This window comes from Pseudorasbora parva, chromosome 22 (genome assembly GCF_024679245.1).
Source record: "Pseudorasbora parva isolate DD20220531a chromosome 22, ASM2467924v1, whole genome shotgun sequence".
NCBI classification, from domain to species: domain Eukaryota; kingdom Metazoa; phylum Chordata; class Actinopteri; order Cypriniformes; family Gobionidae; genus Pseudorasbora; species Pseudorasbora parva.
The window spans coordinates 32131488-32151326 of NC_090193.1; the positions used below are offsets into that span (position 1 = coordinate 32131488).

The 19839-nt window shown below is 34.9% G+C and overlaps 1 protein-coding gene across 1 annotated transcript; it reads left to right on the plus strand.

Annotated features, from left to right (window-relative positions):
- The first annotated feature begins 6772 nt into the window (after positions 1-6772).
- On the plus strand, positions 6773-19224 carry spoplb (speckle type BTB/POZ protein like b). Its single transcript, XM_067431700.1, has 13 exons — positions 6773-6969; positions 8958-9073; positions 9878-10007; positions 10930-11055; positions 11148-11269; positions 13456-13607; positions 13703-13830; positions 13914-14091; positions 14283-14338; positions 15377-15499; positions 15597-15739; positions 16293-16346; positions 18194-19224. Exons 4-13 carry the CDS (start codon positions 10978-10980, stop codon positions 18336-18338), a joined length of 1179 nt encoding a protein of 392 aa, XP_067287801.1. The 5' UTR covers positions 6773-6969; positions 8958-9073; positions 9878-10007; positions 10930-10977; the 3' UTR covers positions 18339-19224.
- Positions 19225-19839: the final 615 nt, after the last annotated feature.

Here is a 19839-nt window from a genome sequence, read left to right on the forward strand (position 1 = left end):
TTTTTACAATTTAAATGAACTGTTTTCTATTTTAAAATATAATTTAATCCTGTAATGGCAAGGCTGAAATTTTCAGTGTCACATGACCCTTCAGAAATCATTCTAATATGATGATTTGATTTATGATGATTATATATATATATATATATATATATATATATATATATATATATATATATATATATATATATATATATATATATATATAATTATTTTTTATTTTTTTGCTCTAAACAGTCTTTTTTTCCACAATAATATATTGATATACATGTCTGCATGTATACAAGTCCAATCATAAACATTATGCCACCATTAAATCCCCATCAAGGAACACTGTCTTAGTGAGTGAGTTAAGTGATTTCTGTTTTTGTCATATAATAATTCAACATTTGGTTACACTTTATTTTAAGGTGACGTAGTTGCATTGTACTTACTCAGATAAGGTACAGTATGTAAGTTTCACCCCTATGGTTGCTTATACAAAAAAGGTGTAGCTTGATGATGCCATGAATGAGCGTGGAATCATGGGAGTTGTAGTTGTAGTTGTAGTCTATTTTTCTCCTCCACAGCTGATGGAAATAAATCAGACAGACTCGAGCAGAAATCATGTTCATGAATGAGTAAATCTAGTGAATCAAAGTTTTATTAACGTTTTATTATTACGGTGTATGAAGCAGTACTTGTGTGAGAGACCTTGGGAGCGAATGCTAATGAAAGAGACCTGTGTTTTTATTATGCTTATGCTAGAGTCAGCCGCTTCTGCTCTTTTCTTTGCATATGTGGGGTAATGCAGAGCTGTTTGGGTTAAAACAATCGTACATATATTTTACAGTTGCTACAGTTATGTTGAAACATTACTCTGTGCGTTCACTCGTTGGCTGGTATACGGGAGACTAGTTGCAATTTGCTGTACTCTATATCGAAATTAGAATATCATATTAATAAAAACAGGTTTTTGATTATTACTTGACAAAATAGTGTTGTGAGGCATGGTAAAATGTTATTTGCGGTCAATCAAGAAAACAAAGGATTCAAGACTGTGTTGCGCTGTTTTTTGTTGATAAATGTTTCCAAACAATTGCTCGTCTGTCTAATAAAATACATACTATATCAAAGAGTCTTTGGTGTTTCCATGGTTTCTATGGAAATTATGGCTAGCACGAATATGATGGCGTGGTGTAGACGCAGTGTTATGGTGAATTCATACCAAATGCGAATGAAGCGGTAAGCGCGAATGATTTACATGTTAAGTCAATGCAAAGACATGAATAGACATTCTGTGGTGTAAACTGAGCTTTGACGTGCGTAATGCTTGATTCTGAAATTTAGAGAATATTCACGCCGCGTTAACCAATCAGGAGCTTGCTCTAGTAGTGACAACAGTGAGGACAAAACCATATGTGGATACCTGGAGCTTTACAATAAATCTTATTACTTTATAGTCACAGGAATAAAAAGGATCTTGCTTGGAAGAAAGTGAGTGAGGGGGTCGAAAAATCTGGTAAGTTTGCTCTTTACTCAATTTGACATTTCAGGGTGAATTCAGGGTTTTTGGGGCACTTTTTGCCATTGAGGTGACTTGGTGTCCCAATCACCCTGAATTCACCCTATTGAGACTACAAGCTAGTTAAAGCTGGCAAATTGAGCTTATTCACCATATTTTAAAACAATCCATGTCAGCCATTTTTCAACGAGATGAGCCCCCTGGCAGAACCCCCTTCCATGATACAAATTCACGTCTGTTGTAAAGTGAATGTCACGCGCGAATGAAGCGAATGTCACAGTTATGGTGTGTTCACACCAGACACAACATACTTGAATAAATTGCACTATTTGTGCGTAGTTGATAGCTTGAACATTTTGATTTTACTCGCTTCATTTGCGCGTGGCATTCGCTTTATGCGTTTACACTATACAGGTTACACTGTAAAAAAAAAGCTGCTGTCTTACATTTTTTAAGACAATCAACTTGGATTTTTAAGTAATTTCAACTTAAATTACATTGAACTGACTTTTAAAAAAAATTAGTTGAATCTAAAAATGTAGTTAAAGCAATGTAAAAACATAACTTATTGGTCATGTGTGTGTGTTTATATATATATATATATATATATATATATATATATATATATATATATATATATATATATATATATATATATATATATCACAGTGTTAGTTACTTTATGCATATCGTGTACTGTACACTGTGTACGTCTCCTTAAAATAGTGTTACCCAAACTGTATCTCTCTATTATTATTTTTTTACTAATTTAGAGTTCTATTTCTGTTTATAGCACTGTGACGATCATGTTGTGAAAATGACATAAATCTTAAGCTAGTGTATAAGTAGCTATAGTGTAGCCTGTGTGGTTTGACTTTGTGGAATCCCTCTTGTAGACCGGGTGTTAATCACTTTTCTCTCTCTATCCTTTCCCCCCTATCTCTCTCCATCCTTCTCTCTGTTGCCAAAGGTTTTAAAACTCATTACTATTACCCAGATTAGAATTCAGAACTCAAACAATGAAGTTAATTACGACAGATGATTACTGCTGTAAGAGCTCTGGAGTTCTATAAGACATCAGTTGCCAGGGGGGTATACTTTGTAGGAGCATGCTGAAAGTGAAACCAGTTCAGCTAAACCTATACGCTGAACTATTTTGTTTTTTGTCAAAACATAAGAAGAAGAAGAAGAAGAAGAAGAAGAAGAAGAAGAAGAAGAAGAAAACATTTAGTAGTAGTGCATAATTAAAAATTATATTTATTCACCATAAAAAAGAAGTCTGAAGAAATGTCTAAAACTTTTAGAAATATCTCAAATCTAATTCACATTGCTTTTAGGGTGCATTAATTACCATGTGAGTCATATGAGTCACTGGGAATTAAAAAGTCAAATTAAAAATAAAAATGTTTAAATTCCACCAATTTGTTCATATACATTTTTGGAATAGCAGGAGAAATGCTTGCGTCCACATGCACCTCTCACAATAACAAAAACAGGTCCGAAATCCATGTCTGCATATAGTGAAAATGCTCTGTTTGATGCAGCATTTCAGCTTTTCATTCTGATGAAACTGGCCAACAGCAGTTTCCCGGTGTGCGAACACCAGTGCTTTTATCATCAAAGAAAAGTCTCAATTACTGTATGATAGAACATTTTAAACTCTAATATTAACAACACTGATGCTGAAAAACGTGATCAAACATCATTCCTTTCAGCGTCCCACTACCTGACAGGGAATTTCTGTCTCATAATTGGGAAAGCCAGAGGGGTAAACTCAACACAGTGCTGGAACATCATCTTTCTTTCTTTTTTGGCTCTCTTTCCCTGCACCCTTTTATGTTTCTTCCTTCATTTTTTTTCATTTTTAAATTGTGGAACTGGCAGATGTGCTTGAGAAGAAAATAAATTCCAAGATTATCAAAATTCTAAATTATATTGTGACATTTCAGGTATTTTGGAAAACATTTTGTGCAGTTAATAACCAATATTACTAACTGATAGCGATGATAAAACCAACCTTGAACTAATACATTCTGCTTTATAGCCTTCCAATAACATAAAACAGAATATAACATAAAAACTTTCATAGTACATTTTATTATTGTCTTTTAGTATTGTCTTTTTAAATATTTTTTTATTTTAAAGTCACCATGAAATGGAAGTAGCAACAAATCTTCTCTATCTTCTCATATTGTGACACATTCAAGTGTAATGGATTATTGTAAAAGAAAAGATGTAGGGCGGGGACTTGTTTGAAATGTAATTTGATTGTTTAGTTTGTCTTGCGTTTCATTAGAATACATGGAGGAGGCGGGGTTTATGAGATATACTTGTATCAGCCACCTGGGCGATCAAAGCGCTTTAGCTTCACTTTTTGCTGCACACTTGACGACAACAGTGTATTAAGTATTTCCTTTGTGTTTTTGAAAAGTTTTGCATACAGATGGCAACGTTGTCAAAATGATCCCTGTTCAGATCCACCAAAACAACTAAGAGTGCTGTACTATGCATTCCAGGCCAGTAGTTGGCAATGTCACTTTCTAAAGAAACACTAACAATATTGTTTTCAAAAAAGGCCCCCGAAACGCCGCTGTCATGTAAACAAAAGAACAAAACGCAGTTTTCGTTTTCTGTCTGTCATGTAAATGCCCCCTAAATTATTAGAAACCTCTCATACGTCTCCAGAGAGAAGTCTGTAATTTCAGCAGAAAATCAAGTTTAAAAAAGTATAACAAATTTGCTTGAATAAACGATTACTATAATATCAATAATATGCATTTATAAAATAGACAGGGTAAAGTTTCATTTCACATTGAATTAACAGTCATTTAAAATGATTTATACATTTATACATGCAAAAAATGAATATATTTTTACAGTTAAAGGTAGCCTGACGTCATCATTCTCTAGATTCCAGACAAAATATGAGTCTTATACTGCTCCATTGAGCTGTGATTATGGGGCGTGTTTCAGTCGAACCATAAAATTGGATAGGCCTACACTGTGAAAAAAATTCCGTAAAATTAGGGCACAATGTACTGTATAAATATGAAGGAATTTTTAAATTAAGGAATTATTTTATTTTTTACAGGGTTTTTTTACCTGTATTTTGAATTATACATTGCATTAGTTTGTGTTTCAAGGATCAATAGAAATTTCTGTAAAATTACTGGATAATGTAATGGCAGAAAATGACGAGTACATTTCCCGTTTTAATTTTTTAAAGTGTACAACCAATCAGAGCAATGGAGTAAGTGACATGTTTTGACTTGAGCGACACATAGTTGTGAACAGAACTCAACTTCACGCACGCTGGAAGAAGTAGAAGAAGAAGATGAGTATAAACAATATTTGCCATTGTGTACAAATAATAGATAATAGAATAAAATAATAGAATAAAAGATACACAGAGTACTTATCAACACGTTAAAATTCATTACGTCATTCATTACTCACCCACATGTTGTTCCAAACCCCTAAGACCTTCGTTCATCTGCGGAACACAAATGAAGATATTTTTGATGAAATCTGAGAGCTCTCTGACCCCAGCTCCATAGACCGCAGTTTAACACTTTCAAGGCCCAAAAAAAAAAAGAAAAAGAAAAAAAACCACCCGTTCAAATAGTCCATGTGACTCCAGTGGTTCAACCTTCATTTTATAAAGCTACAAGAATACCTTTTATGCACAAAAAACTAACAAAAATAACTTTATTCAACAATTTTGTTCTAGCCTGTGTTAGTCTCCTTCGCAGTTTACATTGTAAATATGAAGTTATTTTGGATTTGGAATGACATGAGGGTGAGTAATTAATGACAGATTTTAAATTTTTGGGTAAACTAACACTTTAACTATACTGTAAAATAATGAATGTTGGTTTAACTTAAAAGTAAGTAACCTGGACCTGGAAGTTCATTGAAACTCAAAATTTTAGTTATTACAAAGAGACTGTTTAATCAACAGAAATTTAAAATTGTGCATTCTGAGTAACATTGGTGAATCTAAGTGTATTTGACAAGACAAAAAAGTTGAAAATTAACAGATTTAGAATTTTTACTAACATTTTGCTAAAATTACTAACATTTTATAGTGTAAACCAAGATCATCACAACTCAAAGCAAAGCTTTGTAGTTGTTTATTAAAAGCCTCTTTCTATATGATTTGTATGCAGGGCTGTTATACAATCCAGATCTACATTTTTACCACTGATTTATAAAAGCCTTTTATTAAACTTTAGTCTGCGTTTGATAATAGAATATTTTTGCACACAAATACTGGTTCATCCACTCTCATCTTTTTCATTTAGTTGATAATCCTCTTACTTTCAAACACAGATAGTGCCATGAAGCAGGTCACAGGGCATTGAGACTTGGGTTTTGTCATGGTAATGAAGCAAGTGAGACAGCTTTTAATTCACAGACGATGAGCTCACATCAGAAATAATAAGATAAAAAAATGTTTTAAATCATTCAAATTGGCAAGTCACTTTTTCATCTGTTATTATTTCCATGTATATCTCCCCTGGCTTAAAGGAACTGCCTTTCATATTTCATTGAGTGATAGCCTGGATTTGTTGAGGATCATTACCATTACAACAGCCCCTGCAAAAAATACTGTTATCTTCTCCCGTGATATAAAACGATGATATATATTGTGAGGTATCTCATTCAGTTTCACAGATGTGATAGCGATCAGCATGCCAAGAGTATATAATGATGGAGTAGGAGAAGATATAATTTGAGTCAGCCTAAGTGACGCTTCAGTCCCGTTTGGTTATGTGGCGAAGGGGGAACTGGATAGTCATGCCTTTTTCCAGTCATATATATACTAGGCCTATACATCACTAAAAAAAAAGTTACTTGATTTTGTCATACAAATCCAATACATTTTTAAGGTAAAGTTTCTAGACTGTATAATGTTTCAAAACGGCTTATACAAGATAGAGTATATAATACGTGTAACATAATGTGTGATGAAGTACCTATCAGTATATAATAGGTTCACTCTATTATCTTCATGTCATAATTTTCTCCCCCACTTCACGTAAACTGCTAGTGTTTTAACAGCTGAGAGTAACTTTGGAGTGCATCATAAAATGTAGGCTTCTAATGTAGGTGCATGTTTTATTAAAGTAATGGCAGCCAAACTAATTAAAAACAACCACGATAATTACTCCATCCGTAGTTTTGAATCGCATTTCTAGCCATTTGAATTTAGTGTAGGCTGCTAACTAACTGTGCTTGTTATTAGAACAGATGGTTTGAGAGGAAGTTCTGTGCGCATGCGCAGTGCGCCTGCACAGAGCTGAAGCGCAGGCAGCGCTATGAGAGACAGGGAGAGAAAAACACCCCTTATCTGTAGAGAAAGGCTCAAAAGTTCACTCGTTTCGCACAAAATTCTTTCTACGACTCACTCAGGTCACATATCGTACCGTGTTTCTATGTCTGTGATGCGGAGTGTCTAAGAGGTTTGTAAAATTATTTTTCTTGTATTTTAACCACCGCTCTGCGCACTGACACAAAGACAGATGCTTACTCGATCTACACCATTATGTGCTGCTTTGGGACAAACAAATCAGATACGTGCGGGGTTTAGTAGAGTGATCGTTCTTTGTTTCGGCCTTAAAGCAACATTGTTGGCTGGGCTTTGTTGTGGTTCTGTCTCTTGTTTGGGCCGTGCATGAAATTTAGGCCAAGCGAGACAAGCCGTGGTCGGCTAACTTGGTTTCCTTGACTCTCTTTCTCTTCGTTTTCCGCATCAGTTGTACAGCGAGCGAATACAACAGAAACACGACAAGTGTTCGGTGCTCATATGTATGTATAAACTTGTTCGAACGCGGTAAGAAACACGGTTATCGATTTGTAACAAAAACTTGGGGCGGATGGGGCTGATTTAGTAGCGCATTACAGCGATATCCGATTCGCGATCGAACGAATCGTTATTTGGAGTCGAATCTTTTCAGTGAATTGATTGCTTTGGTTCACAAAACCTGTTTGAACGATTTATTCGCGGTCCACAATCGGTTCTCAACAACTAATTCGTAATGAGCGTATTAAAGGGATGGTTAACCCGAAAATGAAACTGCTGTGAGCAATTATTCACCCTCATGTAATTCCAATCCTGTAAGACTTTCGTTCATCTTCAGAACACATATGAACATATTTTGTAATGAAATCTGAGGATTTTCCGTCCCTCCATTGACAGCTATGCAACTACTACTTTGACACTTTTAAAAGTTCATAAAGACATTGTAAAACTAATCCATATGTATTGAGTGGTTTAGTCCAAATATTCCGAAGAGGCCCGATCACTCTATATGACTAACAGAATGAATCTCAGCCTTTTATTCAAATATAAACATTGATAAAGCTCAACCAAACCTGCTTTATGCGTGGGAACAAACCACTGACGGAAACGCAAATGCACACACACTGCACAATATGACAATGAACCGCATTGGATCTGGCTCGATGAGCGAACATGCTTGAGCTTCTGTTTATCAGACCTGACTTGTGCATTGATGAATGTTTATATGTTACTAAAAGCCTAAATTGAGTTGCGTCTCCTAAGATTTTTGGAATGTTTTCAACCGTCAAAGTGGTAGTTGCGTAGCTTTCGATGGAGGAACAGAAATCACTCAGATTTGATTAAAAAATATATTCATTTGTTTTGAAGATTAACAAAAGTTTTACAGGTTTGGAACGACATGGGGGTGAGTAATGATGACGGAATAAAACATTTTGGTTGAACTAACCCTTTAACAATCTAAGTCTCTTAGATATTCATTGTTATTATATTATTTGATATGACATATTAGATATTAGAAGTTTATTTTAAACCATCTAAATCGAGACAATTTCTAGAGTGTTGGCCGAAGGCTGATACAATAAGTCGATTTTATTTGGATAATTTGCTTTGGCCAATAACGGTCCACTTGACCAATAAACAAAAGTTCTTGTTTGTTTGAAGTTAAGTTCCTTATTAGTGTAAAAACAAAAATTTCTGCACAATAAATGTTAATGTTCTACTTATTATTCACCATTATATCTGCTGTCATTATTTCCACCATCCATTATTGCAGTGCATCGTTTTTAAAAAGTAGCTTTCAAAAAGTTCTTTCCTCAACTTCATTAGGAAATAGGAAATAATACGTTTATTTCATGCAATTGGCTTGTGTGTGTTCCTGTCCTCTGCATCAGTTATCAAACATTATGCGCTTTGCGTTTACCGCTGCATTTTATAGTGGTTGCGCATTTCACTTGTTGACAGAACGTTCCCAAACACAACTGGTTTTTTTTGTTCTAGATCGTCTCGTTCACCCGACTCAAATCTGCCCATATCAGCGTTATGATGTCAATAGTCTATAGTCAGAAATGTGAGCTGCAAAGCAAATGGGACCGAACTTGATGCAGTGCCAGTGTAGATGTTGTGTTAAAATCCAGTTATTCCTGCCAGGGTTCATTGAGTCTCTGCTGAGAGTGGCATCCCACTGAACCGCCCTCATCTGCCAAGCTTTCCGCTCTGGAAGGCTCGCAAAACTCCCACAAGTGAGATTCAGCATTCTTACTGAGGTGAGTGTGCGTGTGCGTTTTCATAAGGTCAGTTGTGATGTGTGGATGAGTTAAATGCAGACTTGATTGTAGAGAATGGTGAATTCTGATTCGTCATGTAGAGCTGGCACATTGATACATTTCATCTAAATACAAGTTAAGCTCAGTTGACAGCATTTGTAGCATATTGCTGATTACCACAGTAAATAAGCTATAAATAACTCAATGGAAGTAAACACTATGCATATTAAATGCACAGTGTTTATAGCCTCAAGATATTATACATAATAGTGATACAGTTGCTCGCCGACTTTGTCTGTGTACTACTTATATATCATTTTGTTTTGTTTTGTCATGGTGATGTAAGGCCAGTCATAATCTGTTCACCATGAGTGATGAAGAAAATAGCCAGAAATCGTTCATCTTTATTGACACCTGTTCATATTCTGGCAACGTTCACAGATTTTACTTAGGTGATTAATAACTAGCAGTTCATTAATTTAGAAAGGTAGTCAGTAAGCCAATAAATATATGTACATGTTTATAAAGAAAACATGTTTTGTGGAAGAATTAACAAAAGTATTACCCTTAGGATGCTGGCATTTCTTGCATTTCTTTCTCTTTTTTTTCTCTTCTGGAGATTTTTGCCAGAAGTTGTGTTGTGAATCAACATTATGCAACAATGGATTTTTCAATTTATTAAAAATCTTGTATTTTGGAAGTACTGTATGTTCTTTTGTTTTTTACTCCAAGTTAAATGCTATACAGTTTTGCTGATTTTCATGACATGGATGCATGTGAGGTTAATTCTGCGTCTGTGTTTAGGATGGCTTGTTTGGAGGCTGAGGTCAGTATGCACTGCTAGTCATTGTTTCCAGTCACTCTGACGGCTGTGTCTCTGAGCTTGAGCCCAGGGATGACATGGAAACACAACCTGCTGATCTCTGAACACAAGGTATTATTTGAATTGATACCTCCTGTATTGCTCAGTTTTTGCCATTACTGAGTATTTCAACTACTGTTACACTAACCATACGCATTAAACTTTGCCATTCACACTACTGTTTAAAAGTTTGGGGTCAGCAAGATATCTCTTTGCATTAAATTGCCCAAAAGTGACAGAGGATTTGTTACAAAAAATATATTTAAAAATAAACGATGAACTTTCTGTTCATCAAAGAATCCTGAAAAAAATATTCCGTTTTTTATTTAAATTTTTTTTTTTTTACAAAAATATGGAATATTTAATATTAACTGTTTTCAACATTGATAATAAAAATTGTTACTTGAGCATCAAATCGGCATATTAGAATGGTTTCTGAAGGGTCATGTGACAATGAAGTTTTGTGTAATGATGCTGAAAATTCTGCTTATATTAAAATAGAAAGTAGTTATTTTAAATTGTAATAATATATAATAATATTACTATTTTTACTGTATTTTTAACTGCAGTATTTTTTAATTGTAAAATACAGACTGCAAACTTTTGAATAGTATTACATTTTGATAAAATAGTCAAAAAACTTCAACATACTTGCATTGGAGATCACTCTGAACACCTTAGCATTGTGGTTTATAATTCGCTTTGGATAAAAGCATCTGCTAAATGTAATTATTGTCTGGAGTTTTTTTAATATATTTTTTTATAGGCAAGCATCTTTTTTAGAAAATGCAGAAATCTAGTTTCTTAGTAGATTTCAAACTAAACTATGACTGAATGCTTTTTATGTTAGCAACCACTAAATATAAACTTTGACCTAATGGTGTACCTCAGTTGTGGTTATTTATAGAGCTGCCTTGTGATTGTAACCAGTTCTCATATTGGGAAATCATATTGACTTGTTCTGACTACAGTTTCATCTTGATTTTGTGTATAGGCTAGACAGTAAGCTAAATCAGGGACGTGGAAAGGGTGAAAGCAGGCCATGTCACGGGTTCCCACACCCCCTCCCCCAGGGGAAATGACATCAGGACCTGTGGCGGAGAGCTGGTGTTATACACAGGTGAGAGAGACTGAGCGAATGGAAAGAGACCCGTTCTGAGTTGAGAACGCGAGTCCTAAATTCCCCTCTGTGTTTTTTATTTCCATCGACAGGTAAAAGTCGTGAAGTTTTCTTACATGTGGACGATTAACAACTTCAGCTTCTGTCGGGAGGAGATGGGAGAAGTCGTGAGGAGCTCGACCTTCTCCTCGGGCCCCAACGATAAGATGAAGTGGTATGTTTCACCGCGTTCTGAGTGTTGTCGACAGATCTCAAGTGGCCTCTTAATTCTTCTCTCTAATGCCCCGCAGTCCAGCCCAAACCAAACACAATCACAATCACATACACGCACAAATACAGCTTTGACCTTTCCAAATATAATTTTCTGTGAAACCACTGTGGCCCATTTTGATTAAGGTTGGGTTTACACTGAGCCGTTTGGGAAACATTTTGGGGATCGCAAAATATTTGTTTTGTCACGACAGTTGATTAATTGCTTTTATGATGAATCTTAGTCTACGATGAAGTTCTGACAATATCGACATCAAGCACAGTCCTGCAGTGTGACTGCTTCTACGATGGCTATTTTAAGATAAAAAATGAAATGATGCTGACAGGCCATGCGCATATAGACTGAACTAGTCTTTGGGCTGTTATCGAGTTAGTAAGTATTTGTATTTCTTTACAAACTATATGGATTTTGGCAATATCGTTTATATCGATATATAGTAGTTTTATAGGAGCATATTTGAAAAATAGCAGAGTGCATAATCCAATTATTCCTAAACGTGACGCATACTTTATATTAAGTAAAATAAAATAAAAACTGGTAAGATATAGTTAATGTGTATAGTTTAAATCAGCAGACACTCTGAAAGATCCATGTGATAAATACTAGCGCTGTTTAATGTGTTTGAGATGTTGCGCTTTCTTCAGTGCATAATTTACATTTCACAAGTATATTCTCCATCTTTAAATGTTAGAAATAAGGGCGCAATAATTTTGAATAAATATACATTTTTCTAAAATATTTGTTGTTGGACAATAAATGTGCAATACGTGGAATTTTAAACCTACAAGTAAGTATAATTTTATGAAAGTGACCATTATTATGGGGTAATAAAATGTAGGCTATATAATTAGTCTGTGCTTTTGTTTTTATTTTCATTTTTAGTTTAGTGAATTTAACAATTTTAGTTTCAAGATTGATAGAATAGAATGTAATGAAATGTAATGTAACAAAAAAAACTATACTGCAAGTTGCAAATATAGTGAATATAATAAATGTAGGCTATGCAATATATTATGTGCAAAAAGGGGGTGAAACATCAGGTACAATATGTACCTGACCCGCATTTTTTAAAAGTAGTAAATGCTCATCATAGCGTAAATTTATTCATTTATTTTGTTGGATATTCTTAACAGTTAAGATGCTGCATGTGTTTATCCAGTCTAATCGAAGTGTGTCATTCCCCCAACTTTCCCAAGTCCCACCCCTCTCAGAAAAATGCATAAAACTGACATTACTGAGCTAAATGCATTTCAAAGTAGCCTATTAAAATGGTTCAATGGCATTGCTCAGTTCAACGTGTTGGGAAATCGTCAACTGGGCCTTTTGTCCCTTGTCAGGACAGCGGTTAAAAGGGCTATAAGGTTCAGTTGGTGGCCTGAAACAGAAGATTAGCCTACTTATTTTTAACTTTCCTCGCGCTGTGTAGAAATAATATTGAATCAAGCGTCCCTGGGTTTGAGACGGTTTCTTCTTGCCACAATGACACGAGCTGCGGAGCTGAATGTGCAATCACTGGCTGCACTTGATGCTGGAACGCAGAGGATCCTCCTTGCCAATGGATTTCGTAGTAAACTGTCTAGTACTATATAAATTACAACGGTTCAATTGGCATCTTTATTTCAAATGACCCGACCGACCGCGACTCGAATATCCTTAAAATATTTTTGGATGATTCGTAACCGCGGGTGACCGCAGGGACCCGCTTGTTTTGGATCAACCCGCGCATCACTGACGTCACCGTTTTCACAAACTTGAAACCACAAACTACACAGAGACAATAATGGTAGCGTTTTCAAAAGTTAGTTTTTCATCAGGCCCCCTCTGTTGTCCTGAAATTGAAAGGCCAAAAAGCATACGTTTTCTGTGGGTGTGTAAATGGCCAAATTACAGAATTGTGTGGATATACAGTAGGTGGTTGTTCAGAAGCAATGTTGTCCATGATATTGAATTGGTTCATATTTTTATATTTGTATTTGCCTGCATATGGACACGGTTTATTTTCCTAATGTAGTTTTTAAATTGACATATATTTAATTAGTTTTTTATTTATTATATATAAATATATATACACACACACACACACACACATTTTTAAAACATTTTTTCTATTTTTTTTTTTTTTTCTGTAGGTGTTTGCGAGTGAACCCAAAGGGTCTGGATGATGAGAGTAAAGATTATCTCTCTCTGTACTTATTGCTTGTCAGTTGCCCAAAAAGTGAAGTGAGAGCAAAGTTCAAGTTTTCTTTATTGAACGCCAAAAGAGAAGAAACTAAAGCCATGGGTAAGCGTTTTCTGGACGCTCAGAGGACCGAGTTTGATTCTGTAGAGTGACTAAATGTTTTTATATGTGCTTCTTTGTTCTCCACACACTTTCAGAAAGCCAAAGAGCCTACCGCTTCGTCCAGGGAAAGGACTGGGGCTTCAAGAAGTTCATCAGGAGAGATTTCTTGCTGGATGAAGCTAACGGACTACTTCCCGATGACAAGCTCACTCTGTTCTGCGAGGTACTGCAACGTACCGTTTCGTGTATGCTAAATGTTTTGGTGTGATAATGTCCTTGCTTCAAATCAATGACTCATTTGTTTAGGTGAGTGTGGTCCAGGATTCCGTAAACATCTCTGGCCAGTCGAACACAAACATGCTGAAGGTTCCGGAGTGTCAGCTTTCTGATGATCTGGGTAACCTGTGGGAAGGCTCTAGGTTCACGGACTGCAGCTTGTTCGTAGGAGGGCAAGAGTTCAAAGCGCACAAATCCATACTGGCAGGTGAGTTTAGTCATCCTAACCCAGTATTGATAGACGCTTGGGGTAGCCCAGATTTTGCTTTGCTAAAAAGACAAGCTGCGCAGACAATAGAGAATGTTCAGTGAAATGATAATGAGGCAAGGGATGAATTTGGCAGTACTTGACACGCATATGATTCACTTGAAACTGATGATTCATGTTTCCTTTGACAGCGAGGTCGCCAGTATTCAATGCCATGTTTGAACACAAAATGGAGGAGAGTAAAAAAGTAAGTGAAATTATGCACACTACCTGTCAGAAATTTGGAAACGCCCACTCTCTTTAGAATGAATATTTACCACATTTTAGAATAACAGTAGTCATAATTGATATATGTATATACACACACACATGCATATAATAGAATTTTAATTTAATGTATTCATTATGTTAAATATTATATTTATTTAAATAAAAATGGTAGAAAACATTGGGAAGAAATTCTAAATAAATATAAATAATTTATTGTTTTTGTATAATATTATTGCGTAAATGTGGCGCATATATATATATATTTTTTTTATAAAATGTTTGAAATAAAAATAGTAATGTATTACATATTCTATATAAATAGAATCTTTTAAAATAAAATAAATAATTTTACTGTCACTTTTGATCAATTTAATGCATCCTTGCTGTTAATTTATAGAATTATTAATTTACCCCCCCTCCCCTATTCTATTTTATTTCAGAAATAGAAAGCTGAAATAAGCTTTCTATTTCAGATAAATACTGTTTGTACTTTATATTCATTGAATCCTAAAAATAAAAAAAAATAACATTGATATTAATCATAAATGTTTATGATTAATATCAGTGTTAATATCGTTCTAATATGATGATTTACTGCTTGAGACAGCGGTAAATCATCATATTAGAATGATTTCTGAAGGATCATGTGACACTGGAGTAGTGATGCTAACAGAAATAAATTGCATTTTAAAATATATTTAAATAGAAAAGTTATTTTACATTTTAATATTTAAAAAAATATATTTTTAATTAAAATAAATGCAGCCTTGGTGAGCATAAGATACTTCTTCTAAAACATAAAAAAAATCTTACAGATCAAAAACTTTATATATATTTACTGATCTTTTTAGATGATTAATAAAATTAAAAATGTTCTAAAACGTACCATGTTTACCATGAAACTGTTTAATGAATATTTTGCTATTTTATTAATCTTTTGTAATATTTTTTACAATGTAATTCTAAACCAGATTTTTAGTTCATTAGGTTTTAAATGATCTCAACCCTATTGCAGAACCGTGTGGATATCAGTGATGTGGAACCGGATGTATTTAGGGAAATGATGGTATTTATTTACACTGGTAAAGCTCCTAACCTGGAGAAAATGGCCGACAACCTGTTAGCTGCTGCAGACAAGGTAACAGACTCTTGTGTTTCCTACTCCTGAAGGACGGGCGCTTTAGTTTTGTGTTCCTGCTATCTGCTACCTGCTGTCTGTTTCTCTTTCTCTTTAGTATGCTCTGGAAAGATTAAAGGTATTATGCGAGGAAGCTCTCTGTAACAGTTTGTCTGTAGAGAATGTGGCCGACATCCTCATTCTGGCTGACCTGCACAGCGCAGAGCAGCTGAAAGCACAAGCCATAGACTTCATTAATAGGCAAGTACAAACACTCAGTTCATAATCTTTTTATCTTTAAATATAATCCTTTGTACACTTTACTATCAATGCTTACTGAACACTTAAACGATATTGTATTTACCTTGCAAATATTTGCCAATTTAATGGCTCAAAAGTTAAATTGAGCTTAAAACAATGCATGAAGGGGGCAGAAATTGAATACTTACATTATAAAACTAATCTTCAGTGTTGAAGGGTTTAAAAAGTGTACATCTAAAATGGACCATACTATTTAAAATGATGATAAATAATAATAATAAATCAAATTTATTATTATCTTCTTTCTTCAAAGAATCCTTTTTGGCTTATTATTATCATTATCTTCCTTCAAAGCCTTTAGAGAAATCATACATTTTATTGTGTGGTTCCAATTTCACTTTGAATAAATGGCTGATTAAAAGCAAAGCTGACAGCTATATTAATTGCAATTATTTGTATGATGCTAAATCCTAATTTGTCTTAATGGTGACAGCCGTAGCTGCAGTGCATTCTGGGAACCCTCTGTGAATTCTGCTCTGTGCTCTTTTCTCAGATGCAGTGTTCTTAGACAGCTGGGCTGTAAAGATGGGAAGAACTGGAATAGCAAGTATGTGCGCCAACATGTTACCATCTCCCATAGTCCTTTGCAAATAAAAAGCACCCAACATATCTGTATATTGCAGGAAGCTCTAGTTTGCACAGTAATTATGTGACTAAGATACCTGTAAACCAAAGGAGAGGTGTTTTTTTTTTTTTTTCTCGAGTTACCTTGCACAAAAACACACGACAACTCTTATTGTTTTGCACCATGTTTGAAAGGAATAATCTGGGTTCAATGATATTTAAGTACTATCAACGGCATCTGTAGCATACTTTTTTATTACTATGGAAAATGCCTATAGGAATAACTTTGGTAAACCATAAACAGAATTTCAACCACTTGTAACAGTAATCTCACAGCTCAGACAACATTACAGTTTAAAGGGTTAGTTCACCCAAAAATGAAAATTCTGTCATTTATTACTCGCCCTCCTGTCGATTTCAAACCCATAAAACCTTTGTTCACCTTCAGAAAGCAAATCCGAGAGCTCTGACCCCTCCATAGACAGCCGTTGAATTACCACTTTCTAGGCCCAGAAAGGTAGTAAAGACATTGTTAAAATAGTCCATGTGACTCCAGTGGTTCAACATTAATTTTATGAAGCGACGAGAATTACTTTTTGTGTGCAAAAATAAACAAAAATAACTTTGGCACACGCCAGAACAAACTTTTGCATAGTTTCCTACACAGTATATGCTGTAAATACAGTGCAGCTCCTGTGGCGTGGTGCTCACGAACAGCATCAGGTACCATAGAACTCGAAAGCGCTGCTTTGTTTACAACATGAACTAGGAGACTGACACAGGCTAAGTAATTTTTGTTTTTGCGGACAAAAAGTATTCTTGTCGCTTCATAATATTAAGGTTGAACCATTGGAGTCACATGGACAATTTTAACAATGTCTTTACTACTTTTCTGGGCCTTGAATGTGTTAAATTGCTGTCTATGGAGGGGTCAGAGAGCTCTCGGATTTCATCAAAAATATCTTAATTTGTGTTCCGAAGCTGAACGAAGGTCTTACGGGTTTGGAACAACATGAGGGTGAGCAATTGATGACAGAAATTAAATTGTTGGGTTAAACTAGTCCTTTAAAATAATAACTTTAGCTACATGCCAAAGGGGGCTAGTGTGACATTAAGCATTTTCCCCTAAAAAAAAAAGGTTTTCATGAAAAACATTTTTATATAATTATTTATAATATTTTCAGTTATTTATTTATTTATTTGACACAAAAGTTTGAATTGTTTATTTTTTTGAACGTCTCTGAAGTCATTTATTTGATAAAAAAACAATACATTAAAACCTGTAATATTGTGAAATATTATTCAAATTTAAAATGACTTCTATTTGAATACATTTTATAAATGTAATTTATAAAATGGTAAATGTAATTTATAAAATCAATGTAATTTATCAAATGTATGTGATAACTGAATGTTCAGCTTCATTACTCCAGTCTTTAGTGTCACATGATCCTTTAGAAAACATTTTAATGTACTGATTTTTTTATTTTTTTTTATTTTGAATCAATGTTGAAAACAGTTTAATTTCATGACAAAAAAAATCCATATTCTGAATAAAGTTGAAAGAACAACATTCGTTTGAATCTCTGTCAGCATCCTTGCCCCATTGCTGTACTTTAGATGTGATATAATATAGTTTCCCAAAGCGCATGCCACAGATGCCGTGGAAAGAGCTAAACTTGTTTTAAACCCAGAACATTCCTTTAATTAGCATGATTTCACTGAATTAATAAAAATCCCAGATTATTTTTACTCATTTCATCAGTGTATAGTGAATGTTATGTCATTTATAGAGAAAGAACCTTGAGGCTTGTTTTTGCTCTTTTGCAGTCATGCTGCAGACATAATGGAGACTGCAGGTTGGAAAGCGATGATTCAGTCCCATCCTCACTTAGTGGCCGAGGCATTCCGCGCTCTCGCATCAGCCCAGTGCACCCCTTTTGGTCTGCCTAGGAAACGGCTAAAACAGTCCTGACCTTTGCCCTCAGACTACTTGGGACAAAACGCATGAGGAGGTAACTACCCCACCGAGCCCTACTTCCCCCCCCTCCTTTTCGCCCCTCTTCACTCGCCCTTACCAGAGACACGATGGAGGAGCTAGATCAAACCACAGTGCTTAAGAAGAAAATGGACTTCGCCATGCTGTTTACTTTGAGCGTCATTTGAGAAATGGCCTTAAAGGATCTGCCCCTCTGCTCCTTTGTATCTCTATGTGTAGCTACGTGCCTGCTGCGACTGATCCCAGACCTGTCTGAATTGCACTAGCTCCCACATAATGCAGTAGTTTTAACATGGTGGTGCTTAGGACCTTGTATGTTACATGTTCGTAAGAGGGGGAGGGTTGCGTTAGCCCTTCTTATGAACTCGTGGTCTGACGTTTCAAAAAACCAAGTATACACTCACTAAACGCATACCCACGCACACCCATCAAGTGCAAAGATCGTCTCCACTGACACTTTTAAAGTGATGATGTTGCCTATATTGCTGGCAGAATGTCGCATTTGTATGTTTATCATCATTCAATTTGGCGTAAGTATTAACAGAAGTCGTGCTGTAGAATACTTGGGTGAAATGTAATGCAATTCACATTATGAGTATTACACGAAAACAGCTAAAGATGTCGATATTTTGCACCAACCTAAACTATTGGTAAATATGAATATTTGTTTACCGTGCTGTTTACAGAAATTATCCCTTTTTCGCACAGAGTTAGTTCTGACTTTAGTTGAAGTTATTTTCCATGGTTTAACGTACTCTATGGATCAGGAGATTTCTTTCTGTTGGAAAAAATTTATTGTGGTTCAGATTAACTTTGATTTATTGCTTTGGAAATAAAATGGAGAAAAAACTAATTAAATGTGTATAATTGTTTTATTTATTTTTTACAAAACATGTTTTTAAAGTCAACTTCAGCTCTGAATTTAGCTAATTGCTCAAGTTATGTGCCGCCTGCTCTTATTAATTTTCTTCATATTGCATTCTTCACTTTCTATTTAAGCTTTTTTTAAATTGGTTTATTTGTTTAAGCCAGTCAATCGCATAATGTTTTTGAAATTAATTTAACTCCAATGAAAACCTCATGTTGGGATTTATTATATATATATATATTATGTATGTATGTATGCCTAATGGTTCATCTTTAATGGACACTAGCATGTTGTAAACACTTGTTCTCTTTGGTCTGTGGCTTGAAGTAATTTGAATTAACTTTTAAAAATCTTCCCTCCATTTAGTCTTTAAACATCTGGAGACGACTTAAGCTGAGATCAAAGCCAGCGTGCTGCAAATCCTCAAACGTCCTATTCATCAGGCCATGCGATTACAAAAACTCAAACTGGCATTGTGTGTATATTTTTCAGATCAGTGTCTGCATATATATTCAGACCTCTGCAAATGAAAGGTTTTTCTGCTGATGTGAAACAATAGTCTTTGTTCCCCATTTCTTTCAAATGGCAAAATTTACAAACATTAAACTG

Excerpts from the sequence above, each read along its gene's own strand:
- spoplb (XM_067431700.1), top strand. The coding sequence starts at position 10,978 with ATGTCACGGGTTCCCACACCCCCTCCCCCAGGGGAAATGACATCAGGA. Across the intron at positions 13,831-13,913 it reads AGCTCACTCTGTTCTGCGAG|GTGAGTGTGGTCCAGGATTC; the intron begins GTACTGCAACGT and ends TCATTTGTTTAG. Across the intron at positions 14,339-15,376 it reads AAATGGAGGAGAGTAAAAAA|AACCGTGTGGATATCAGTGA; the intron begins GTAAGTGAAATT and ends ACCCTATTGCAG.